The following is a 27,205-nucleotide window of genomic DNA, read 5'->3' as shown; positions in this document are numbered from 1 at the left end:
TGAGACTGGTACAATAGTGCTGTAAGCAGCTATGCTTGCCTAGTACTGATATAAACTATTTGTTTATACACCACTAGCCATTAAAATTGCTACACCACGAAGATGACGTCCTACAGACGCGAAATTTAACCGACAGGAAGAAGATGCTGTGAAATGCAAATGATTAGCTTTTCAGAGCATTTTCACAATGTTGGAGCCCATGGCGACAAGTACAACGTGCTGTCATGAGGAAAGTTTCCAACCGATTTCTCATACACAAACAGCAGTTGACCGGCGTTGTTGTGATGCCTCGTGTAAGGAGGAGAAATGCGTACCATCACGTTTCCGACTTTGATACAGGTCGGATTGTAGCCTTCCGCGATTGCGGTTTATCGTATCGCGACATTACTGCTCGCGTTGGTCGAGATCCAATGATTGTTAGCAGAATATGGAATCGGTGGGTTCAAGAGGGTAATACGGAACGCCGTGCTGGATCCCAACGGCCTCGTATCACCAGCAGTCGAGATGATACGCATCTTATCCGCGTGGCTGTAACGGATCGTGCAGCCACGTCTCGATCCCTGAGTCAACAGATGGGGACGTTTGCAAGACAACAACCATCTGCACGAACAGTTCGCCGACGTTTACAGCAGCATGGACTATCAGCTCGGAGACCAAGGCTGCGGTTACCCTTGACGTTGCATCACAGACAGGAGCGCCTGCGATGGTGTACTCAACGACGAACCCTGGTACACGAACGGCAAAATGTCATTTTTTCGGATGAATCTTGGTTCTGTTTACAGCATCATGATGGTCGCATCCGTGTTTGGCGACATCGTGGTGAATGCACATTGGAAGCGTGTATTCGTCATCGCCATACTGCCGTATCACCCGGCGTGATGGTATGGGGTGCCATTGGTTCCACGTCTGGGTCACCTCTTGTTCGCATTGACGGAAGTTTGAACAGTGGACGTTACATTTCAGATGTGTTACGCCCCCTGGCTCTACCCTTCATTCGATCCCTGCGAAACCCTACATTTCAGCAGGATAATGCACGACCGTATGTTGCAAGTCCTGTACGGGCCTTTCTGGATACAGAAAATGTTCGACTGCTGCTCTGGCCAGCACATTCCCCAGATCTCTCACCAACTGAAGACTTCTGGTCAATGGTGGCCGAGCAACTGGCTCGTCACAATACGCCAGTCACTACTCTTGATGAACTGTGGTATCGTGTTGAAGCTGCATGGGCAGCTGTACCTGTACACACCATTGAAGCTCTGTATGACTCAGTGCCCAGGAGTATCAAGGCCGTCATTATGGCCAGAGATGGTTGTTCTGGGTACTGATTTCTCAGGATCTATGCACCCAAATTGCGTGAAAATGTAACCACATGTCAGTTCTAGTATAATATATTTTTCCAATGAATACCCGTTTATCATCTGCATTTGTTCTTGGTGTAGCAATTTTAATGGCCAGGAGTGTATTCTTAAAAACGCAACATGTGTACAGCAAGCACAGCTACTATTACCTTAATTTCGTGTTTTCTCTCTTTCCTCGTCATATACGACACAGTGTGGTGAATCAACTCGTTGTGAACTATGGCCACCAGAAGGGCCGCACAAAGGAGAGAGACAGTGAGACGTAAATCGCAGCTGCTGAATGGCCGCTGATGGCTGCGCCGGCATCGTGCCCTTGGGACCAATCAGGCGGCAGTGCAGCCATAGCGGCACCAGACTAGGTGTCCTATATTTACCGTATTTTCCGGCGCGCCCGCCGCTTCAGGGACGAAGCGCCAATTGCGAAAAAGCGGACCCGAGGCCGTGATGGGGGGAGGGGGGGGGGGGGGGGCGGAGCGTCCTTGGCGCGGCGCTGGGACGTAACACGGCTGTGTGCGGCTGCCTGCCGTCCGGCCGGCCTTCGTTTATCGCAGACCGCGCTGACTCGAGTTGGGAGCCCGGGCCGCAGGCCTGCAGAAACGCAGACCGGCCGCACGTGACGTCACGCCGCCGCAATTACGTGCCGTCTGCGCTAATCACATCTGCCGCTGACCGCATTACGGTGTTTGGCGGAGAGTTTCGAGTTACCGGAATAAGAATGGACGAAAGAAAAGGTTTGGTAGCGTCGGATTGTCTTCGTTTCCGCGTCCGGCTTGTCTTCGAATCCAAAGTCGTGTCTGAAATGGTGACAGGATCTGCAATACATTGTCGACTAGCTTTCGGATCGCCAAGGCTCCGCAATCCAGTGCGGAAAGGAATTGAATGTAGAATGCCCTCGCCACTGAAATTACTCATGATTACGAAAAAAACATGCACTGAAGAGACAAAAAAAAAAAAAAATGGTATCGAGCGAATGGATGTGTACGGATATGGAGACAACCTCACGAATGCATGGAGCCTGCATATCAACAGGGGACTGTTGAAGCTGGTGGAGGCTCTGTAATGGTATGGGGCGTGTGCAATTGGAGTGATATGGGACTCCTGATACGTCTAGATACGACTCTGACAGGTGACACGTACGTAATCATATTCAAATACAGATATATGTAAACAGGCAGAATACGGCGCTGCGGTCAACGACGCCTATATGAGACAACAAGTGTCTGTAGCAGTTCTTAGATCGGTTACTGCTGCTACAATGGCGGGTTATAAGGATTTAACTGAGTTTGAAAGTGGTGTTATAGTCAGCGCACGAGCGATGGGACACAGCATCTCCGAGGTAGCGATGAGATGGGGATTTTCCCCGTACGAACATTTCCAGATTGTGCCATGAATATCAGGAATCCGGTAAAAGAGCGGTTCTAGGCGCTATAGTCTGGAACCGCGTGACCGCTACGGTCGCAGGTTCGAATCCTGCCTCGGGCATGGATGTGTGTGATGTCCTTAGGTTAGTTAGGTTTAAGTAGTTCTAAGTTCTAGGCGACTGATGACCTCAGCTGTTAGGTTCCATAGTGCTCAGAGCTATTGAACCATTTGAACCAAACATGAACATCATTGAGCATATCTGGGATGCACTGCAACGTGCCATTCAGAAGAGATCTCCACCCCCTCGTACTCTTCCAGATTTATGGACAGCCCTGCAGGATTCATGGTGTCTGTTCCCTCCAGCACTACTTCAGACATTAGTCGAGTCCATGCCACGTTGTGTTGCGGCACTTCTGCGTTTTTGCGGGGGATGTTTTGGAACATCGATTCCTCTCCTCAGTGCAGCACTCCCTGAAGAATCGGCTGCCATTCCCCAAGAAACCTTCCAGCACCTGAATGAACGTATACCTGCGACAGTGGAAGCTATCATCGAGGCTAACAATGGGCCAACACCATACTGAATTGCAGAATTACCGATGGTGGGCGCCACGAACTTGTAAGTCATTCTCAGCCGGCTGTCCGGATACTTTTGCTCACATAGGGTATACTGCGAAACGCAATAATCCTATAAACAATCCGTTTGGGCTTATCTTGAAGTTAATTTTGCGTCTGACTATTTTTCTCCGTTAAATTATGTTTCCTAGGAACTGTTCGATTTAGTTACTTGTCTCATATTCCGCACGCTTGTATTTTGCACATTTCGTGACAGTGCGGAACAGTGTCGGACGTCTTCTGGAAGATAAGGAAGGCGGTATCAAACAACACATCGAACATGCCGCATACGAAATGCAAATCATGTTTGATTGTTTCAAAAATATGTTCAAATGTGTATGAAATACTATGGGACTTAACTGCTAAGGTCATCAGTCCCTAAGCTTACATACTACTTAAGCTAAATTATATTAAGGACAAACACACACATCCATGCCCGAGGGAGGACTCGAACCTCCGTCGGGATCAGCCACACAGTCCATGACTCCAACGCCTTAGACCGCTCGGTCTGATTGCTTAAAGAACTTGGAAGTACTCAGACTGGGGAGTAATCTATGAATTGGATAACTTCCTTTAGCGTTGTTGCTAGTAGTTCGATACACACTCCAAGACAAAAAGACGCACCATGAAGGAATTATCGAAATGGGACGGAAATCGGTAGGTATGATGTACATGTACAGATAAAGAAATAATTAGAATTTCAGAAAAATTGGTTGATTTATTGAAGAGAAAGAGCTTCACAAATTGAGCAAGTCAGTAACGCGTTGATCTGCCCCTGGTCCTTATGCAAGCAGTTATTCGCTTTGTGCATTGATTGATAAGGCTCTTGGATCTCTTCCTGAGGGATATCGAGCCAAATTTTGTTCAAGTGGCGCGATAGATCGCTAAAATCCCGAGCTCATTGGAGGGCCCTGTCCATAGTCCTCCATACGTACTCAGTTGGGTGAGAAATCCATTATGCATTCCCAACTTTGTTCCTATCTTGAACAATATAACCTAGTATGTAATGAGCAGTTTCGTTTTAGAAGAGGGAGGTCAACTGTGGATGCCATTGACATACTCGTTAAAAAGGTGCTGGAGGTATTTCAAGATTCTAGGCTCTTCAGTCTGGAACCGCGCCACCGGTACGGTCGCAGGTTCGAATCCTGCCTCGGGTATGGATGTGTGTGATGTACTTAGGTTTAGGTAGTTCTACGTTATAGGGGACTGATGACCTCAGAAGTTAAGTCCCATATTGCTCAGAGCCATTTTTGAACTCACTGGATACACATAGCCATTTTTGAACACACTGGATACGCATCGATGTACGTATGGAGACCTCTAACGCTGAACATTTGGGGATGCGGTAAGACGAAATACGAGCACTCACGGTAACGCTGGGACATTTGCTTTGTCACAGAATCTACAAGAGAAACAGAAACAAGACGAAGGCCGACAGCGGAGTAATGGTGAGTGCAGTCTCGCAGACGAGCAATAACGCACGCAGGCACGCGAGTAAGCGAGATCCAACCTGCGTGGCCCTGCGATATCGTCCGCTGGCAGGATTATGCCTATTGACACGTGATACTCTCCCTGTCAGTCAAGCATATTAGCTTTTCGCCCCGATAAAATATTTACCAAAACAGTAATTTCCAGGCATCGCCTCTCTGTCGCCGATGAAAAAAAAAAAAAAAAGCTCTGACGCGTGCGCGAACCATTTAAAATTCATATCAGTGAATTCAGACACCATAATCCTGGATGCAGCTTTTTTTTACGAAAAAAAAATGGAGCTCAATTCTACCGATCCTAAACAAGACACGAGCTGGCGTTAAGCCGCGCTAGTGACGTAATACCCTATGTCACGGACAGTTCCAATTGTTCAAAAAATGCACAATTGTAATCTACATAAACGGTTTACGTTGAGCAGCTGGACCAGTTTTGACACTCTAGCACAATACTCAGTCTCTCTCTCTCTCTCTCTCTCTCTCTCTCTCTCTCTCTCTATCACACACACACACACACACACACACACACACACACACACACACTGCTAATGTGCGGAGCTTAATACCGTCCCCATTAATCTATTCACGGTTGGTACATGTGCAGGAATTGTCCAGTTTCATAGTTGCGGCTATTACGAGATACGTGTTTGAGGCAACACGGAACTAAACTGAGTTACGTTTCTCAGGTGATAGTTATTAGGTGTTTAAATTTGCCTGCACGAGAGACAAACTGTGTAATAGTAAAGGTGGCAGTTTAAAGAAGAGTGAACGTAACTTTTCCGGAGGGATACTACTGACGAAAAGCTTTCTGGTTTCCAAACGTGTGGTAGCGTTAAGATATAAGGGACAGTGAAATGGAAACGAGACAGGTGAAAGAAAGTAAGTAAACTCTTTATTATTTTAAAAGTAATCGCCACATGTGTTGATGCACTTACCCCACTTTGAGACAAGAGAAGCCATCATGGGAAAATGTGGTTGCACAGGGGACCATGATTGTACCCATTCGTACATCTCTTTGCCCGGAGCAAATCGACGGCCACAAATGTGTTTCTTCAGGACTCCAAACGTATGGAAATCGCTTGGGGAGGCATCGGGACTGTATGAGGGATGTGTAAAGGGCTCCCAAAGAAGCGTCTGGCGCGTAGTCGAAACAACACACAAGTTAGCCCGCTGGGAAACCTTTGCACATCCTCTGTACAGTCCCTCTCTATCTCCCAAATACGATTTCCGCGTTTTTGGAGTCCTGTAGAGTATACATTCGTAGATATCGAGTTGCTTCGGACGAAAAGGTGCACGCCTGGGTACAATCGTAGGTAACCGCAAACATTTTTCCATGAGGGCGTTGACAATTTTGTCCCATAATAGGATAAATGTTTGAATTTTCTGATTTTGAGAGCACTGAAGGGTAATATGTTTTAATTGTTAAATACCATTCAACAGCCAAGATCGTATAAAATATTTCTTTATTTAACACAACCGTATTCAACAGACTTTGCCGTCATCTTCAAGCCTGTAAGAATGTGCATATACGTGTAATATGCCTCCTAAGTCAAGATGTAACATTTGATATAAAAGCTGTAAAGCATATTCGCTTTACGCTGAACCTCATGCACAATATGTCAAGTGGGTAAAAACCAACACATTATGAAAGGTTTGTCATTGCTAAAATATTTAAAACTATAAAGCACCTTGCGCAGAAGTCCAAATCCATATACATATTCGAGCGGTTCTAGGCGCTACAGTCTAGAACCGCGCGACCGCTACGGTCGCAGGTTCGAATCCTGTGTGATGTCCTTAGGTTCGTTAGGTTTAAGCAGTTCTAAGTTCTATGGGGCTGATGACCTGAGAAGTTAAGTCCCACAGTGCTCAGAGCCATTTGAACCATATACATACTACTCACAGATGCTTGTTACATAATACAAACACAGTACACAATAGCACATCTGTTTACATATTCTAAACAATGCGAATCCACTTTAAATAATGTATAAGGTATAACTGACAGGTATTATTGCAAAGATAACGTTTTTATAGTGTGTTGCAGCCACCAGATGGCTCTTACGTCGGAACCATGTAACAGATCATAAATAATTATGTTTTCATATTTTAAATTAACTACTTTGGTGAGTGACCTTTAAGAACAGCGAAGATTATGAAACTGTGCTTTACTGATAACTGAAACACATATTTAACTATCACAATTGCCTTTATACGTTCTTATTCTTGCATGCATAATAGAAAAATTAAGGTATTTACTCTGAAATAGTTTATTGCAGTATTGTTGTTGTTGTTGTTGTTTCCTGCCCCAAACGCAGCAGGCACACAAGCGCACTGCTGGTGGGAGGGAGGCAACGGGAAACATGTTTCCCGGACAATGAAAAAGCTACACTCGCAGTGATTACGTTCAGCAGACACCAACAAACCACAAGGCCCCGCACAGACACTCCAAAGTAGTCTGCTGAAGCCTTGAGGTATAATTATTCACGAACAGCTCTCTGTACTGGTGCAGAAAGCAAGTATTAAGTAGTGAGAGTCTGGTCAGACAAGAAAGAGCCGTAGTTCAAACACAACATGTATATACCTGTCCTTGGTTGGACAGGGCTTTACTTCAAAAACTTGCTATAATGGACGCAAGTCATACTCTGCTATGTTGGGTTGTGCATACATAGGTGTTGTACTACAACATAGAAAAATATATAGAAATGTAAGAGAGAGAAAATGTCATATAAAAGTATTTACAGTTATATCAGTTATACAGGGACAAATGTGTTTACAGTTCTGGCAATTTCTTTTGAAATAATAAACAGTTTACTTACTTTTTTCCATCTCTCTCGCTTTCATTTGACTGGCCCTTATGGATGAGTATGACACTCGTCGAAACGTCGAGGTATCTTAACGATGCCACTCGCGTACAAAACCCAGAGATTTTTCTTTCGGGGCGGAACTGGTAGATGTAAATGTAATTTAGTAGTCTCATAGTGGATTACTATACGGCCGCTAATTTTCACAGGACACACAAATGATCTAGTGAATAACTTTCGAAGCCCAGCGAATCTGTTCAGATGGTGCTGACACCTGTAGGAAGGTTGTAAAGTCAGAAGAGTAACGAAATGCAACATCACCTGCCCCAGCCTTACGGTTGATGCAAGTACTTGCATTTAAGTCTGAACGTAATTAAATGTAAAGCAATGAGCGTGAATGGGGGAAGATATGCTTACTGCTCGATTACGCTGTTTACAGTCTGGAACCGCGCAACCGCTACGGTCGCAGGTTCGAATCCTGGATGTGTGTGATGTCCTTAGGTTAGTTTGGTTTAAGTAGTTCTAAGTTCTAGGGGACTGATGACCTCGGATGTTGAGTCCTATAGTGCTCAGAGCCATTTGCACCAAGCTATCGTATTCTCATTACCAAGTGTTAGCCACACGCCATTAAAAAGGGGAGGAGGCTACATTCATTACCCCATCCTGCCGCCGGTAACAAAGCGAGTATTGTCATTGTAAAATTTATAGCGGCGCCCGGCGCAGATGTCTGTCGTATGAAAGAGCAGAGCGAAAAAAGTCCGTGAAGCGTGCGCTAACAGAAGCTGTTTACGATGCGTCTGCTTTCCATACGTATGGCGTACAGAGCGCTAATGCTCCCTGGCTGTGCACTGGATAGGATTCACCTCGGCCCGGAGCATCCAGCGGGCAGGTAGAGAGAGACAGCTGGAGACCGCGGGGCAGGTTGTCGATGTTTTCGCGACGGCTAGTAACTCCGGGCCCCAGTCTCCACGGCCGTAGTAATGGCAGCGCGGAGCTCAGCCGACACAAAAACCTATTTCGGGGATTTCTTTCTTTCTATGGGCGACCGAGGGGCCAGTTTTTCGTGCGCAGGCCTCGAGTTAGTTTAGGTCTTGTCAGATGCGGCCTGGCAGGGGAGAATGCGCCAGGGGGTAGCGCGAGGGAAAAACTTGTACACAGACGGCGCGCAAACAAAAACACGCGCAGCTTGCCAGAGTTTCGGACGAACGAAACGGCGCTTCTGCCACACACCGGGCGACAATGTTGTACCCGCGTTCAACACATCTCGTGCGCGTACTTCTGTCAACTAAGGTACAAAAACGACTGTTGAAAATTTCCGCACTGTTGACGAAAGACCAAACAGAATCATCGGCACGAATGGAACTTTTCTGTCGTCACCTGAAGATTAGTTTGAACCGAAAAATTAAACTTGCCAGCCGACTTCTTTGCCATAGCTGACATAAACTGTGGTGTCACCGTCAGACACCACACTTGCTAGGTGGTAGCCTTTAAATCGGCCGCGGTCCGGTAGTGTACGTCGGACCCGCGTGTCGCCACTATCAGTGATTGCAGGCCGAGCGCCGCCACGCGGCAGGTCTAGAGAGACTTCCTAGCACTCGACCCAGTTGTACAGCCGACTTTGCTAGCGATGGTTCACTGACAAAATACGCGCTCATTCGTCGAGACGATAGTTAGCATAGCCTTCAGCTACTTTATTTGCTACGACCTAGCAAGGCGCCATTATCAGTTACTATTGATATTATGAATCGTGTACTGTCAAAACCGACGTTCGTCATTAATGGATTAAAGTTAAGCATTCCACCAGTTACGTCCGTTGTTTCTAAATTCTAATTTCCTTGTCCTGTTCCAGACCTCACGCCAGCCTGCGTGAGCTAAATCGCGTGCCTTTCGGCCTCCTCTAGTAACACGGTATTAGCTCTCCTACCAACTACAACATAAACCACTCATCGAGATCAAAATGGCGACCCTTCAACCTAATCTAGACCACATTCTACGCTAGAAATGTCATTCAGACCATTTTCCGAAGGTAGTAAAGTACATCTAGGAGAAATTTGGAAAGGGTATTAAGGTTCAGGGAGGAGAACTAAAAACTCTGTTTGTCGATGACACTGTAATTCTGAATGAACGGCAAAGGACCTAAAAGTTCACGTGTACGGAATTGATGCCGGCCGGAGTGGCCGAGCGGTTCTAGGCGCTACAGTCTGGAACCGCGCGACCGCTACGGTCGCAGGTTCGAATCCTGCCTCGGGCATGGATGTGTGGGATGTCCTTAGGTTGGTTAGGTTTATGTAGTTCTAAGTTCTAGGGGACTGATGACCTCAGAAGTTAAATCCCATAGTGTTCAGAGCCATTTGAACCATTTGAACGGAATTGACAGTGTATAGAAAATATGTTGAAAGACAACACCAACAAAAGTAAAATAAGGGTAAGGGAACGTAGGCGAATCAAAACAGACAAGCACGTGGGAATAAGATTAGGAAATCATACATTAAAAGTACGAGATGAGATTTTGTATTTGGGTAAGAAAGTAACTGATGATCGTCGAAGTGGAGAGGAATTAAATGGAGACTGCCAATAAGTAAGAAAAGCGTTTGTGAAAATGATAAATCTGTTAACGTCGAAATCAATTTCAAGTATTAAGAAGTTTTTTCTGGTGATATTCGTCTGAAGTGTAGCCATGTACGGAAGTGAAAAATACGCGATAAACAGATCAGACAAACTGAAAACAGAAGTTTTCGGAATGTGGTGCTGTAGAAAAATAATGAAGATTAGATGGGTAAAACGGATTACTCATGAGGTGCTGCGTTGAACTACGGAAATCGTAAGTTAACTGCCAAATTTTATGAATTTTAATAGATATCTGAGGTCTTTGTGCTCTTAAGTTAAAGGCAGATGTTTTATTTTAGGTGAGGGGCGGTAGGAGGTGCCGCTTCGTTGAAATTATAAAAACGAAATTGCCGTTACATCTCCCTACAATTAAGGTGAGTGTTCCAACAACGTCTAGTGACTATTCACTACGTCTCTAACTGCAAGTCTCATTCTTCGCAGCCAACTTCCAAAATATCACTTCGGCGTCTCCACTCTGTTATATAACAAGTGTATCAAATTGAGAAAATGACCTTATGCTTGCACAGTATCGAGGGTAACATTAAAAGTACATTGATACCTTCTTTTTTTGTTCTGCGAAGGTCAACGGCAATTATTTGGAAATGAAAGACGAAAGCACGTGAGTATAGCACTGCTGTGTCACCATATTAGTAATAGAATGTCTAACAGATTTACAAATTCTTCGTTTGTTGGCCGTGTTGTCCATAGTTGCTTTACAATCGTTGAGTGTATTATAGTTGTAACGACAGAAGAAAAAAATTCCTCAAGATTTGCAAATGTCTCTCACATCGATACACTAACTCAGGATGTTGCATTTTCCGGCAAATCTGTTAGTGAGAGTAGAGACGCAAATAAAGAATTCTTCGAAGAGTTTTTGATCACAAGACTTATCAGTCAGATCATTTCGTGGTTGTATTACGCACTATCTCACGTATAGACAGATTTATTTGGTTTTTTGTTTGTTTCGTAATTTGGCCTGTCAACTCAGTGTTAGTGTATTAATATCAGTGACATTCAAGACTGTATCTGCACCAGCAGGAGGAAGTAGGAGCTGTCAGTCGCAGCTATTAGCACAGGGCAACATTACTCCAAATGAAACGTCACCGCGATAACAACTATCTGTTCTGCGGTTATTGCAAAGTTTCCAGGTAGGACACGTACCAGACATTCTTCAGATATTATCCGTTATATATCAGTGTAACTTACATGGGCGTCTCGTTGGAACTCTAATATAGTTGTAAAATCGTTAATTTTCAGTCATAGTTGAAAATTCAAAAGTACATTCTTTTATTGTTCTATCCCGGATATTTTCGAAGAGCTGCACACGAAAACAAACAGAAAGTGGAAGCTATTTTCACTGTGAACGAAAGAGCAAGAAAGTCGTGTAAAAGTGCACTCACGGTTGGTAGCAATGGTTCAAACACTGACTGGTTTAGATTTTTCATGCCTCTTTTGGGTACTTAGAAAAAGATGGGAGAAGGGGGGGGGGAGCAGAGAGGGTCCTGGAGAATTCCTCGTGGATTCCATCTTTGTTCTTCTGATTCCACATATATTCGCACGAAGTAATGGGCGCTATCGACAGGGGATCTCAAGTTGATTCCGTATTTCTAGATTTCCGGAAAGCTTTTGACACCGTTCCTCACAAGCGACTTCTAATCAAGCTGCGGGCCTATGGGGTATCGTCTCAGTTGTGCGACTGGATTCGTGATTTCCTGTCAGGAAGGTCGCAGTTCGTAGTAATAGACGGCAAATCATCGAGTAAAACTGAAGTGATATCAGGTGTTCTCCAGGGAAGCGTCCTGGGACCTCTGCTGTTCCTGATCTATATAAATGACCTGCCTGACAATCTGAGCAGTTCTCTTAGACTGTTCGCAGATGATGCTGTAATTTACCGTCTAGTAAGGTCATACGAAGACGAGTATCAGCTGCAAAGCGATTTAGAAAAGATTGCTGTATGGTGTGTCAGGTGGCAGTTGACGCTAAATAACGAAAAGTGTGAGATGATCCACATGAGTTCCAAAAGAAATCCGTTGGAATTCGATTACTCGATAAATAGTACAATTCTCAAGGCTGTCAATTCAACTAAGTACCTGGGTGTTAAAATTACGAACAACTTCAGTTGGAAGGACCACATAGATAATATCGTCGGGAAGGCGAGCCAAAGGTTGCGTTTCATTGGCAGGACACTTAGAAGATGCAACAAGTCCACTAAAGAGACAGCTTACACTACACTCGTTCGTCCTCTGTTAGAATATTGCTGCGCGGTGTGGGATCCTTACCAGGTGGGATTGACGGAGGACATCGAAAGGGTGCAAAAAAGGGCAGCTCGTTTTGTATTATCACGTTATAGGGGAGAGAGTGTGGCGGATATGATACACGAGTTGGGATGGAAGTCATTACAGCATAGACGTTTTTCGTCGCGGCGAGACCTTTTTACGAAATTTCAGTCACCAACTTTCTCTTCCGAATGCGAAAATATTTTGTTGAGCCCAACCTACATAGGTAGGAATGATCATCAAAATAAAATAAGAGAATTCAGAGCTCGAACAGAAAGGTTTAGGTGTTCGTTTTTCCCGCTCGCTGTTCGGGAGTGGAATAGTAGAGAGATAGTATGATTGTGGTTCGATGAACCCTCTGCCAAGCACTTAAATGTGAATTTCAGAGTGGTCATGTAGATGTAGATGTAGAAATTGGAGTTCGAGCTCGCTTGGTCTCATCTGGTTTGTTTGAAGACTAGAAATAAAGAACGGACAAGAAACAAATGTGAAAAAGTTTAAAGGTGCTGTAAATGAAAAACGTAAACCGATTACTTGCACTGCCGATATGGTGTTAATGGCTTAATATACCGTTTACCGGACCTTAATGGTTTTAAAAATGTTTTTAGGACGAGGACATAAACCACTGCCATAAGTGAAAGACGCGGTAAGTGACAGAAAATTCGTAAGACCGACTGAAGCCCAAACCTTGAGATTGCAGTCTGACCCTTAGTCAGTTGCCTGCACAAACTGTCAGTTATCTCTCAGAGGAACGAAGCGCTCTAATCCTGCAGTTGAAATAAATAATCCCTAAACCAAAGAACGTGGTACGTTAGTCGATATGTACCGTCTAGAGCTTGTCTGGATTGTTTATATTACTCATGAACCATTTACTTACATTCTCAAATGTAGACTGACATACTGCAGTAGACTGGGTACAAATGCTGTGCTTCACATGTGGAAACTTCACAAATGTTGACACTGGAGTGGGGGCAGATGGCCAAAGATGATACACAGCTGTGTCGTATTAGCTGTACACGTGGCGCACACATTCTCGTATTCATTGCGCCCCTGCAGCTACTAACGGAAAGATGATGAAAAGTTGGCTGGTGCTCTCTTAGACTTAACTACGTTATATACTAAGAACAGATGTGCGAAAGAACAGATACCATCTTAGTAAATATGGCTCACCGGCTACTTGGCCATCTTCTTCTTCAGTGCGAATGCACAAACAGTGCCCGAACTGTTACGGGAATCGGCAACGCGCCGCGAGTAATGAGTATAATGAGCGGGGGCACTACGAATGTAGTGTGGCACAATACGTTGAGAATGTGAGTTTTCGCGGGAGGCGTGCCAGAGATGAAGCCCTGCAGTCGCGCTAGCCTCTGTGTCCTCGGTGGCTCAGATGGATAGAGCGTCTGCCATGTAAGCGGGAGATCCCGGCTTCGAGTCCCGGTCGGGGCACACATTTTCATCTGTCCCCGTTGACGTATGTCAACGCCTGTAAGCAGCTAAGGGTGTTCATTTCATTGTAACTTAACTACGCTAACAGCGGCAGACAAATCTTATACACTTTTATAATTAAACGGCTCGTGCAATATAAAATACAAAAAAAGTACTTGTTAGGCTTCTTTTGACCACAGTAATCGTCGTTTCGTGTTCGAATCAACAACTAATCCCTAGAAGCTTGGCCGGCCGCTGGTGGCCGCGCGGTTCTAGGCGCTTCAGTCTGGAACCGCGCGATCGCTAAGGTCGCACGTTCGAATCGTGCCTCGGGCATGGATGTGTGTGATGTTCTTAGGTTAGTTAGGTTTAAGTAGTTCTAAGTTTTAGGGGACTGATGACCTCAGATGTTAAGTCCAATAGTGCTCCGAGCCATTTGAACCAAGTGTTGTGCATAACGCAGAACAGTTCATACTTAATGTAGTATATGGTTCGTCATTTACGGAGCATGTAGTTCTGAAGAGTTGCTGTCGTATACTGTACGAGTTATGGGACCGTTGTGATAACTACGCGCAATAGTTCCATTTTGGTGGGTAAATGGTAAAGTACCAGACAACGAATCCAAAGCCGTCAATCCTGAGATTATTTTCTCTTACTTATCACTTGTCCTATCTCTGGATGCGAATTGCATGTGAGAAAAATAGCAAAGTTACATCTTGGTTCGGAGTCCACGTTGAACTCTAGGTCTCTCAGAACTGGCAGGGAATGTCAGTTCACACGTCGTGAGAGAAGAAGTGCATCCTATAGAAGGATCATACCTGTTAAAGCACTATGGTGTGCAAACCAATCTTCTGATTGATGACATTTTTTATTGTAATTATTATGTATAATGTTTAAGCCAAAACACTTGATATATACCAAAACGGACCGATTCAGAGTTTTGGTTTAATTTTCTTTGTGTCCATATTAGTTTTATTCTCTCAAGACGGGCTTTTTTCCGTTCCTCAAACCAAGCAGAATTTGGAATTGCAGGGTTAAATTTGTAAAAGAAAACTCGTAGACTTTGCAGCCTAATCGTGGCGTCGTGTTGTCACAACGTTCCGGCGAGCTTCATATCCGTCAGCTCCAGGTGAATTTCACCTGAAGATAGCGAGTAGGAAAGCCGCCGAAACGTTGCGACAGGACGACGCCACGACTCGATTTCGTCGATGAAATTCACCGAACATGTCCGTAATTTATATATTTTATTTGTGATAATGGTGAATTCCGGACTGTAGAGCAACAAAATCCTTCAGTAATGGCCGGTCGGTGTGGCCGAGCGGTTCTAGGCGCTACAGTCAGGAACCGCGCGACCGCTACGGTCGCAGGTTCCAATCCTGCCTCGGGCATCGATGTTTGTGATGTCCTTAGCTTAGTTTGGTTTAAGTAGTTCTAAGTTCTAGGGGACTGATGACCTCAGAAGTTAAGTCCCATAGTGCTCAGAGCCATTTGAACCTTCAGTAATGTATCGACAAATACTGAAGATGGGAAAGAAAAATCGGGTATAAGATGCAATCAAGATCATTAAAGACGGGACACAAGATCAGATTGGCGAAGGACATCAAAAATGGTTCAAATGGCTCTGAGCACTATGAGACTTCATTTCTAAGGTCATCAGTCCCCTAGAACTTGGAACTACTTAAACCTAACTAACCTAAGGACATCACACACATCCATGCCCGAGGCAGGATCCGAACCTGCGACCGTAGCGGCCGCAAGGTTCCAGACTGTAGCCCCTAGAACCGCTAGGCCACCCCGGCCCGCGAAGGACATCAGTTTTGTCCCTTTCCAAGTAATCCTCCTAGCATTCGTCTTCAGTAATTAACTGAAACCATGGAAAGCGTAAATCTCGATGGAAAGATAAAGATTTAAACCAACGAAGTCCCAATTGCTAGGTTGCTCTCTTATCTACTGTGCCAGCTCTCTCGCTTTGAACAACAAATTATAAAGAGCAGGTCGACATGGAATTTAACCGTCCTTGAAATGGATAAACTGTAAGCTCGCGAGATTGGCATCTTTCTCGCAAGCGACGTGAAGTACTCGTAATTCCACTTGCTAGGCGAGATGGGAACCAAGACGGAGAATGAAACAAGGACGCGGCCACCCCTTATGGAACCACAAGGTAAAATGAGATAGATATCTGTGTAATCCGCCGTTTCCTGCACAGCCTTGCTACCTTCCTAGACACGGCACAGCATTGTCTTGTCGCGTCTGAGAAACAGTGTTTTGTTTATAATGGCTGGAGGAATTCTGCGACTGTACTGAAATAGTATACGGCTTATATTGCTCACTGCCTTTCCAATACAACTTCTACCATTTTTTCCCTTAGGTGAGATCCACCTGATGCAAAAGCCTTTTATTTCCATCTCACTCAAGTAAGTTTCGCCACTTCTGTGGCGTCATCAGCAACCACATGCTTGGACCAAAATAAAATGAAATTTTTTTTCGCGAAAGGCGGATCAAACCTCCAAAATTATACGCAGATTTAGGAACTACTGTGAGCAGATCATAGTTACGTGTAGACAGCTGTGAAAAATGATACATGCAAAAATGTTTGATTGAAATCTTTCTCGCCTTTCGGAGCAAGTTTCTGCAAGATTTCGGATTCGTGTTATCTACAACGACTATATGCAAGTTTGCACTGCGAGATGACGTAAATAACTTCACAAAAGTGTAGTACAGCGCGAGTCTGCAATGGATGTTGAATCATGTTCTCAAATTCGTTAATATTCACAGATGATGATATCTAACATCGTAGCGTTACTTCAGAAACTGCGGCACTTAGTCAGCTTCCTTGTTAGTCGAGGACTTCCGTTTCAGTGAGTGCCTTAACCGAATGATCTGCTATGGAAGCGACTCAATAACAGCAGATCTCTTCGCTTGGATTCAATACCGCAACGACTAGAGCCAGCTAAGGCGTTTCACCCATACAGCATTTTGTGATTACGAGTATCAGGAATGAAATAACTAGGAATAAATGCAGCGTAGACCGATACAGACCGAGAAAAATTTGAAAAAAGGAATGAATTGCAGTAGCCAATTATACTTGATTACTAGTTATAGAATCTAGGGTTCCGGAGCTATACCCCACGTCATCAGCTGACTGCTTCTTTAGATGTGTGGGTAAACGTGCTTGCACTATCTATTTTTTTCCCTCAGTTTGGTGGAGTAGGTGGGGGGAGGGAGGACAGTTAATCAAGGTCTCTGTAAGCTACACTACGTACGACCTTGTGCGTGTGCGCGGCGTTGCTTCAGATATGGCTACGTCTAAATCACCTCTTTAGTTACTCGTGGCTTTCGAATATAATAACCACTTTGAGGAAATTGACTACAGTAACGGAAGCGACAGACTTCTTGTAGATTTGTACGCGACAACACTTGTGTGCGTCAACGAATACTTCACAACTTTTTTATCCTTTTAGTTTGTAGCGTTTCGTGCAATCGTTTTGGGCGAATTGAATGTAGACGGTAGGGCTATATGCTAACCTTAACAGTTGCCGACGGAGGATAATATGTATGTAAAGAGCGTTTTCCGTGAAATTTCAAGCTGAACGATGCCATAAAATTTATTTCCGGCGTATGTAGATGCAGATATCCAAGAGTTTCAGTTAATTAAAAGGTGGTTTTCATTTGTAGGCCACATCCATAACGTGACCAGTTAGATGTCCAGCAAGAGTTGACGACTAAACTGCCTTTCGCAGGAACTATTCTGTTGTTCGCCTTAAGTGTTTTAGGAAACCATAGGAAACCTCAGTTGAAGCGTAAACGGCCTTTCACAGAAACCACTCTGTTTCAGGAAACCTTTAATCTCTGTCGTAGAATGGAAGCTTGAACCCCACTTCTCCCGGACACGAACCTCACTCTTTTATAGCACGTAACTCGCAATAGATTACATCAGAAATTACAGTTCTCGTAGTTTTTCTGCATTTTTCCATAAATTCAGAAATGAAAACATGATTACGTTGGAAAGCTATGTCGACACATTTACAACGTTTCTGTTCGAAGACCACACTAATTTCTTGCCTATATATCTCCTTGTATATCTGCTTCGGAGGAGGAGAAGATTAGCGCAAAACGTCCCGTTGACAACGAAGTCATTAGAGAAGGAACACAAGCTCGGGCTAGAGAAGGATGGAGAAGAAAGCGGCCGTGCTCCTTGGAAGGAACCATCCCGGCGTTTGCCTTAAGCGATTCAGGGAAATCACATTTGCATCGGCGTTGCACTGGGTTGCATATACGCTACAGCAACATAATCAAACGGCAATTTTTTGATTGACCCTTAGATATATACGAGTGTTTCTGGTACGTCACTGCACAGTGCAAAGTGCAGGGAACATCGTACTAATATACTATAAGCAGCTTTTACATGCCCTATTCTCTCGACTTACGCAGTCGGAGGAAATGATAGTGTTTATGATCTCCCTTATTTTGGTGATCTCCATAGGAGACATAGGGTAGAGGCTACAGAAAAATCGCCTCAGTTTGCATTCGTTCCTGCTCAAGTCACTCAACAGGGATACCGGCGAACAATGTTATCTTGGCTCCTAAAGCAAACTATCGTATTAATTATATCGATACGATCCTAGCAGCGCGTCTCTGAATGTTATCGACGTAAGCTGTAGGCCTACTTGATAAAGACGCCAAACAATGGAGCAATACCCCGAAGTAGACCATATCGGCCTCTTGTACGTAGCGACCTTAAGGATGCATGCACTCCTCCACGAGGTTTCAGTTTCTCTGCTACTGGTATTACGTTTCGATCCCAATTAATATCGCTTCGAAGTGTTGACCGCTAGGTCTTTAAACGATGGGATATTCACTAGTAGTTTGATAAAAGTTTTGAAATCTGCTTTTACCAATCATTGAAATCAGCAAGCCTTCAAGTATTTCAGCGTTTCTGTCCGTAGTGATTTAAATGGTGGGGTAGAGGAGGTAATATCAAATTCGAAGGCTGTGAAATTGTTTGCAAAATCTTTCGAAAGAAATTTCCGAGTCTTCCATTGTCACTCCTTCTAGTGATATCATTTGTGCCTTCGATTGGAAGTTTTACGAAGTGTTACACTCCAGATTGTAACTGACGATGTAGTGATTTCTGGAGCTATCGGCTTGCTGGAGTGCCGCGTGAGGCACATAACGGTATTACGAAGGCGGATACGCCTCTAATTATAAAGTATGACTGGTTCCAGTGATTCATTTGAGTTAAACGGCACGTTTGTATGAGTGAACAGATGGCTGCTGACGTCCGTCGCCGAACCGAGCCGGTCGCACGATACGAGAGCTGTGACGCCAACTGATACGCGAGCTCGCTACGTCACAGGGCGGCGTGTAAACAAAAGCAGGCGGCAGCACTGCGTACTCACCGACTTGAAGGACGTTGTCGACGCAGCCGGACTCGAGGAGCTTTAATCCTTTATAGAACGACAGGTTTTGGTGTTCACCACTCGAGTTCACAGGGGGCACACGGGACAGGGAGGAGTACATGCAGATGTCGCGCTCGTCTCGCGGGAACGACCAGAAGATGATGCGGCGCTGCACCGGCTCCGGGATGCGGTTGTAGCGCTCCTCGATGCGCTGGAAGGGGATGTTCTCGGCGACGATCTTGGCCGTGATGTCGAGCAAGGTGTCGGGGGTGGCGCCGCGGCCGTGGGCGCAGCCGGCGGCGGTGGCGCCCGCCCCTAGGAAGAAGGGCACGTGGCCGTGGCCGTCGGCGGCCGACAGCATGAGCAGCGGGTGCTGGTGCAGGGCTGGCCCCGCGCCGCCGACGCGCGCGCAACACAGCCTCTTGACGCCCGACATGCCACTGCGGCGCTCGCGCTCGCGCTCGGCTCTGCTGGGTTCGCACGCGCCACGCGCCGCTGGCTCTCTCCAGCGCGCCCGCGCTCCCTCCTCTCGCGTCTGCCGGGTAGGGGAGGCGCGTTAAAGCCGCCGGGGACGGCGCCGGCCGGTGGTGGGGGCCGGCCGCCGCGCATGCGCCGCCGCGCGCGGTTCCGGGCCGCGGCACAGCTGACGCGGGCCCCTGACTCAGCATATTTGTTTATATTCAGCGCACATGGCGAGTGGGAGAGGCAAGGTGCGGCGGCGGCGGCGGCGGAGGTGGCGCCGACAGAGGGGCCGGTGGGAAAGGCGCAGGAGGGGAACGAGAGCGCCCTACCTCCCCCTCCCCCCCCCTGCGCTGAAAATGTGTGCCTCGGGACTCTCGCCCGGCTACCGATATTCCTCCCCGTTTTTGTTGCTCCCAAATAATCGTTTCCCCAGACGCGTAATTAGCAGCCTACGGCGAGCGGGCAGAGAGGGCAGAGGCGGCGGGCCTGGAGGGGCCGCGGCCGCCGGATTTTGGCAGTCTTGCTCCTGCTGCCCCTCTCTTAAAGGTAGGGGGTAGGCGCGGTGGAGGGGAGCGCCTCCATCCAGCGTGCTGCATGAAATGACATTAGAGCGACTGGGCCGCGCGCCGGCCGCGCCGCGCCGAAGAGATCAATAGCGCCGCTAGACGCCCGCCGATCGCAGCCCCGTCCCTAGCTCTTTTTTTTTTCCCTCTCGCGCCTCTACAGGCGCTGCCAGAACTTAGCAGGCAGCAGTGCGTACCTCACACCCCTACTGTCTTTGGTTCAAATTACTCTGAGCACTATGGGACTTAACATCTGAGGTCATCAATCCCCTATAACTTAGAATTGCTTAAAACCTAACTAACCTAAGGACATCACACACATCCATGTCCGAGGTAGGATTCGAACCTGCGACCGTAGCGGTCGCGCGGTTCCAGACTGTAGCGCCTAGAACCGCTCGACCACACCTGCCGGCTCTTTTGACTCATTTGAGTGTACACTGTGTGAGCGAGTGGATGCCATTCTGTCATTCTGCGCAACGGATTAACCTGAGATGTACCCTTTACCCTGTGGCTCCTGCGAGATGCAATTTCCACCCCCCGACACTACTACAGAAGTCAGACAGACGCTCCTAACGTTCTATAGAGAAATGCCTGATAAACGTTCAGCAATAAATACCTTCTGGAGTCGTCCGCTGTAAGGAAATGACACAAAAATTCACAAAATTTCTTACTTAACTAGGGGGATACTTGGGTACTGGAGTAGTGCAAGTTAGTGTAAGAAAAACATGAAACTAACGAAAATTATTATTTATTTTGCAAAAATTCTGAGGAATCACAATAGCACTTTTGGTTATGAATTGAACAAGTTGTGTCCTGGTTCTTTTCGGAATGTGAATTACCTCTCAAGGATAGGATTCCCTAATGAAATTTCTATATGAAGGTTAAGATTGTTGTTGACTTGGCAGAATGGCTGAGAGCCGCGCCTACTGGACTTGAATAATTATCCGCGGTCGCGCGGTTCCAGACTGTAGCGCCTAGAACCGCTCGGTCACTGCGGCCGGCTCTAAGCGAGTTGTTTAAATTAAAAGAAAATATTAATTTGCCGATGAAGTCGATTGGGAATCTCTCACGAGTTGCATGTCTCTTGAATAACACGACAGAATGATTGAAGATTTCGCGAGTATCTTGCAAGCGCTGTGTAGTTTAGATCTGTTCGTATCGATTCCACTGGGGGAAGCGTTCGGAGCAGATCCTGGGTGGTTTCCGAAAGTGTTTGTTTTCTAGTATCTACGCCCGATTCGAATTTCAAGAGATTTGTTCCCGAAAAACGATGGCGATGGAATGCAGAGCCTAGAACCGCTCGGCCACAGCGGCCGGCGACAAAGTTATTGGATACCTCCTAATATCGTGTCGGACCTCCTTTTGAGCGGTGTAGTGAACCGATCGGACGTGGCATGGACTCAAGTCGTTGGAAGTTCCCTGCATAAATATTGAGTCATGCTGCATCTATAGCAGTCCATACTTGCGAAAGTGGTGCCGGTGCAATATTTCATGCACAAACTGCCCTCTTTTGCATATCGCCTCTCATTTTCGTCAATTCCATTAATGTTTTATGTCATTGCACGGTAGTAACAGACCGAATAAGGTTATTGTAATGAGACTATTTGTACTGAGAGCAAAAAAAACTTTCACTCGATTCCTAAACATGTTGTTTTACTTCCCTGGGTGGCATCGGAGGACGCAGCACACGGCATTTCCGGTTGGGGGCTGCACTTCCCTGTATTCTGCGCGGTTCGTACAATAGGCTTAAGCTCCTGGAAGAACGACTAACGTCTGTCGAGTTTCGCCTATTGTATGCAGGGCGAAACGACATGCGGGACGTCTGAATGTCGGCGCAGTTCATGTGTTTACCATTCCAGAGCGTCCGGTACGAAGATTCCTGGCACCATCTGACTGCATTGTCCTCTTGATTAGCCGGCCGGAGTGGCCGAGCGGGTCTAGGCGCTACAGTCTGGAACCGCACGACCGCTACGGTCGCAGGTTCGAATCCTGCCTCGGGCATGGATGTGTGTGATGTCCTTAGGTTAGTTAGGTTTAAGTAGTTCTAAGTTCTAGGGGACTGATGACCACCGCCTAAAAAAAAAAAAGAAATGTGCCGGCACGGTAGCTCAGCGTGTTCGGTCAGAGGGTTACGTGCCCTCTGCAATAAAAAAAAAAAAACTGAGTCAATCGATCAACAAGGAACATAAATGGATGTCTTACGACGTCCGCCCCGAGCAGATGCAACGAACAATAGCGACCAAAATGAGATTTAAAAAAAATAAAAAAAGGGGGGGCTGATGACCTCAGATATTAGATCCCATAGTGCTCAGAGCTATTTGAACCATTTTTTTTTGTCCTCTTGATTCGGAGAAAACTTGAAAACTGTGCCGTGCTGAGTGCGACTGTCTGGCACCGGTTGGCCGGTGGTCTAGGCAGGTTGTTTTCAAAGCCGGTCAAACGGCAAGTTAAGTGCCCTCAGATCAATACCAGAGACATGGTTGGTGAACTTAAACTGAGGTTAGTTGATGTCACAAAGCCCTGCCCGAAATTGGAGGGAACGGTCGCTGTAGGCGCAAAAGATGTTCTGACACAGTTTGGGAGAATTTTGGAATCAGAACTGAATGCTGGTTCGCGGTTTGTCGAGGAGAGTAGGGAGTAGAGCAATGTTGGCTTTGCTCTTGCTTTGCCGGGCAGTGGATTCGGGATCTGATCTTCTTAGGAGTCGGACGGTCTTGCGACTTGGTCGCTCGTTTTCGGAAGAACTTAGAATTCTTGGACAACCTTCGCGGCCAGAGGTTGACACAGAGTTGCTGCACAGCAGAAGTCGGCGCCTACATTATCAGGACGCTGCCTACCGACGACGTGCTGCAGATTTCAGTTCTGGTACAGTATTTTGCGTCACCGGCATTGTAGGACATCAATTTTATACTGAATCCCTCAGCAGCACGCGCGCTCGCTTAGCTACAAGTCCACTTAGCTTGTTTCTTCAGGTGATCCCATTTGAGCTCTCACTACCAATTGCGATACTGCTATATAGTCGGAAGATTAATATTTAATACCTTAGGACCTCCAGTCATTATCGTCAATCTATTGCATCACAGGGAGTAGGAGCCCCTTGTTCTCAAGCCACCTCTTATTCTCATAATATTTCAGTATACCCTATGGGGGTGAAGCTGATTCCTGCACGTGGTGCCCCTGCATAGGTATCTGAAATAGGTACTGAACTGAACATCAGCATTCCAGAAGCAGTTATGAGTCCAAACAAGATACATTTAAACAAACGGTTCTTTTTAGAACCTGTTCTGACAGTTATTTCAGTAAATATTGAATGTATCTACAAACAACATGCAAATATTGTACATTATTTCATATATTGTAAATGCTTCTGACACGAATAAATAAATAGTATACCCTATCCTTTAACCTACTGTGTTTGTCGACAATTATGTTCATTTATGTTCTGATATGCAATAAATCTTATTGTAATATGTAATCCGCATATCATTCCGTAGATATAGGCAGAATCCCATTTCCTGTTGTTTTTTATGATAAAGTTCTCTTTTTTGAGTAGATTACGAGTTTTTATTATGTTATTGTGAGTGACACTCCTTATTTTATCAACTATCAGGGTCCACCATCATTTCCTTCCGTTACCGTTGTGCGCATAATTAATTAGCTGGTAGACAAGGAAGGGGTCGAATGCATGTCTCGTTCTCATGCAAAATTTGTCTAAATTAAAGAGGTACAAACTCTTCTCCACCCCGGCACCTCGCAACCTCTAGATTATGTCCCATACGTGTTTGAAGGGATTCGAGTCCAGCGATCCGAGTGGGTAAATCATTCGCTTGAACTGACTAGAATGTTCTTTAAGCCAGTCGCGAACAATTGTGGCCCTGTTGCATGGCGTATTGTTATCCATAACACGAAGTCTATGAGTTGTTCAAATAAATATGTGTGTGAAGTCTTATGGGACTTAACTGCTAAGGTCATCAGTCCCTAAGCTTACACACTACTTAACCTAAATTATCATAAGGACAAACACACACCCATGCCCGAGGGAGGACTCGAACCTCCGCCGGAACTAGCCGCACTTTCTATGACTGCAGCGCCTTGGACCGCTCGGCTAATCCCTCGCGGCTATGAGTTGTTGCAGATGGTCTGCAGGTAGCCGAACTTAACAATTGTCAGTGAACGGCCGGTTCAGTTGCACCAGAGGACCCAGTCCATTCCACGAGCCGGATTGGAAACAAACACCAGGTGGCTAATGCACGATCCTACGGCGTCGTTCGGGAGCGGACTGCCGCATTGGCCGTCCAAACATGTTTGTTTCCAGTCCGGCAGTGCAGTCTGGCGGTGCACCACGAACGGGATGATCGACAAGGAATTTCTAACTCATCTCGTGTGGAGTGAGCCTTGCTTGTGGAACTAGCGGATTAAAGGCTACCATAACCGGGATACTAAGCGAGAACTGTGAGAATCTGTTGGGGGTCAACTATCGGTCAAAGGTAAATATCGCAACTATGTTGCATAGTTTTAATGCTTGCTTTCAAATCACTATATGTTACTACAAATCAGTGCTAATTTCAATCATATTTGTTTTAACATATAAGTTTTTTTATCAAAATGTCAAAAAGAAATAAGTTTTTAATTGCTAAAATACTACTCGATGAGTTCGTTTTGCCACGGAACGGCGCCAATCCCATTGAAGTATGACTTGATTTCTTTCTGATACTTTGAGCCTGTTGTGACGGTCTGTTTGAAGTTCTTAATGAACCACTTTCTTGAAGTGGTGATGCACTTGCGCCGGCCGATGTGGCCGAGCGGTTCTAGGCGCTTCAGTCCTGAACCGCGCTGCTGCTACGGTCGCAGGTTCGAATCCCGCCTCGGGAATGGATGTGTATGATGTCCTTAGGTTATTTCTGTTTAGGTAGTTATAAGTCTAGGATGTAAGTAGGCTGTTTAGGTTTTTATATTGGTAACACCACGTAGCGCTCTGTATGAAAATCACTGGCTGTGCTGTGTGCAGTCTGTGGCTGGTTAGCATTGTTGTAATATTCGCTATTGTAGTGTTGGGCAGTTGGATGTGAACAGCGCATAGCGTTTCGCTGTTGGAGGTGAGCCGCCAGTAGTGGTGGATGTAGGGAGTGAGATGGCGGAGTTTTGAGAGCGGATGATCTGGACGTGTGTCCATCAGAGACAGTAAATTTGTAAGACTGGATGTCATGAACTGATATATATATATATATATATATATATATATATATATATATATATATATATATATATATAATGACTTTTGAACGCTGTTAAGGTAAATACACTCCTGGAAATTGAAATAAGAACACCGTGAATTCATTGTCCCAGGAAGGGGAAACTTTATTGACACATTCCTGGGGTCAGATACATCACATGATCACACTGACAGAACCACAGGCACATAGACACAGGCAACACAGCATGCACAATGGCGGCACTAGTACAGTGTATATCCACCTTTCGCAGCAATGCAGGCTGCTATTCTCCCATGGAGACGATCGTAGAGATGCTGGATGTAGTCCTGTGGAACGGCTTGCCATGCCATTTCCACCTGGCGCCTCAGTTGGACCAGCGTTCGTGCTGGACGTCCAGACCGCGTGAGACGACGCTTCATCCAGTCCCAAACATGCTCAATGGGGGACAGATCCGGAGATCTTACTGGCCAGGGTAGTTGACTTACACCTTCTAGAGCACGTTGGGTGGCATGGGATACATGCGGACGTGCATTGTCCTGTTGGAACAGCAAGTTCCCTTGCCGGTCTAGGAATGGTAGAACGATGGGTTCGATCACGGTTTGGATGTACCGTGCACTATTCAGTGTCCCCTCGACGATCACCAGAGGTGTACGGCCAGTGTAGGAGATCGCTCCCCACACCATGATGCCGGGTGATGGCCCTGTGTGCCTCGGTCGTATGCAGTCCTGACTGTGGCGCTCACCTGCACGGCGCCAAACACGCATACGACCATCATGGGCACCAAGGCAGAAGCGACTCTCATCGCTGAAGACGACACGTCTCCATTCGTCCCTCCATTCACGCCTGTCGCGACACCACTGGAGGCGGGCTGCACGATGTTGGGGCGTGAGCGGAAGACGGCCTAACGGTGTGCGGGACCGTAGCCCAGCTTCATGGAGACGGTTGCGAATGGTCCTCGCCGATACCCCAGGAGCAACAGTGTCCCTAATTTGCTGGGAAGTGGCGGTGCGGTCCCCTACGGCATTGCGTAGGATCCTACGGTCTTGGCGTGCATCCGTGCGTCGCTGCGGTCCGGTCCCAGGTCGACGGGCACGTGCACCTTCCGCCGACCACTGGCGACAACATCGATGTACTGTGGAGACCTCACGCCCCACGTGTTGAGCAATTCGGCGGTACGTCCACCCGGCCTCCCGCATGCCCACTATACGCACTCGCTCAAAGTCCGTCAACTGCACATACGGTTCACGTCCACGCTGTCGCGGCATGCTACCAGTGTTAAAGACTGCGATGGAGTTCCGTATGCCACGGCAAACTGGCTGACACTGACGGCGGCGGTGCACAAATGCCGTGCAGCTAGCGCCATTCGACGGCCAACACCGCGGTTCCTGGTGTGTCCGCTGTGCCGTGCGTGTGATCATTGCTTGTACAGCCCTCTCGCAGTGTCCGGAGCAAGTATGGTGGGTCTGACACACCGGTGTCAATGTGTTCTTTTTTCCATTTCCAGGAGTGTACATTGTTTGTTCTTTATCAAAATCTTTCATTTGCTAACTATGCCTATCAGTAGTTAGAATCTTTTATTTAGCTGGTAGTATTGGCGCTCGCTGTATTGCAGTAGTTGGAGTAACGAAGAGTTTTGTGAGGTAAGT

At 46.3% G+C, this 27,205-nt stretch overlaps 1 protein-coding gene across 1 annotated transcript in view; it reads right to left on the bottom strand.

Annotated features, from left to right (window-relative positions):
* The window catches only part of LOC126272122 (zinc finger SWIM domain-containing protein 5-like), a 617,038-nt gene extending 597,192 nt beyond the window's left edge, over nt 1-19,846 (bottom strand). Inside the window, exon 1 of the mRNA XM_049974722.1 lies at nt 19,322-19,846. Coding sequence (XP_049830679.1) covers nt 19,322-19,757 — 436 coding nt within the window. The 5' untranslated portion in view covers nt 19,758-19,846. The remainder of the gene's footprint in view (nt 1-19,321) is intronic.
* Nucleotides 19,847-27,205: the final 7,359 nt, after the last annotated feature.

The sequence above is a fragment of the Schistocerca gregaria genome, chromosome 5 (genome assembly GCF_023897955.1).
Source record: "Schistocerca gregaria isolate iqSchGreg1 chromosome 5, iqSchGreg1.2, whole genome shotgun sequence".
NCBI lineage: Eukaryota > Metazoa > Arthropoda > Insecta > Orthoptera > Acrididae > Schistocerca > Schistocerca gregaria.
This window is presented reverse-complemented; position numbering and strand designations above follow the sequence as displayed.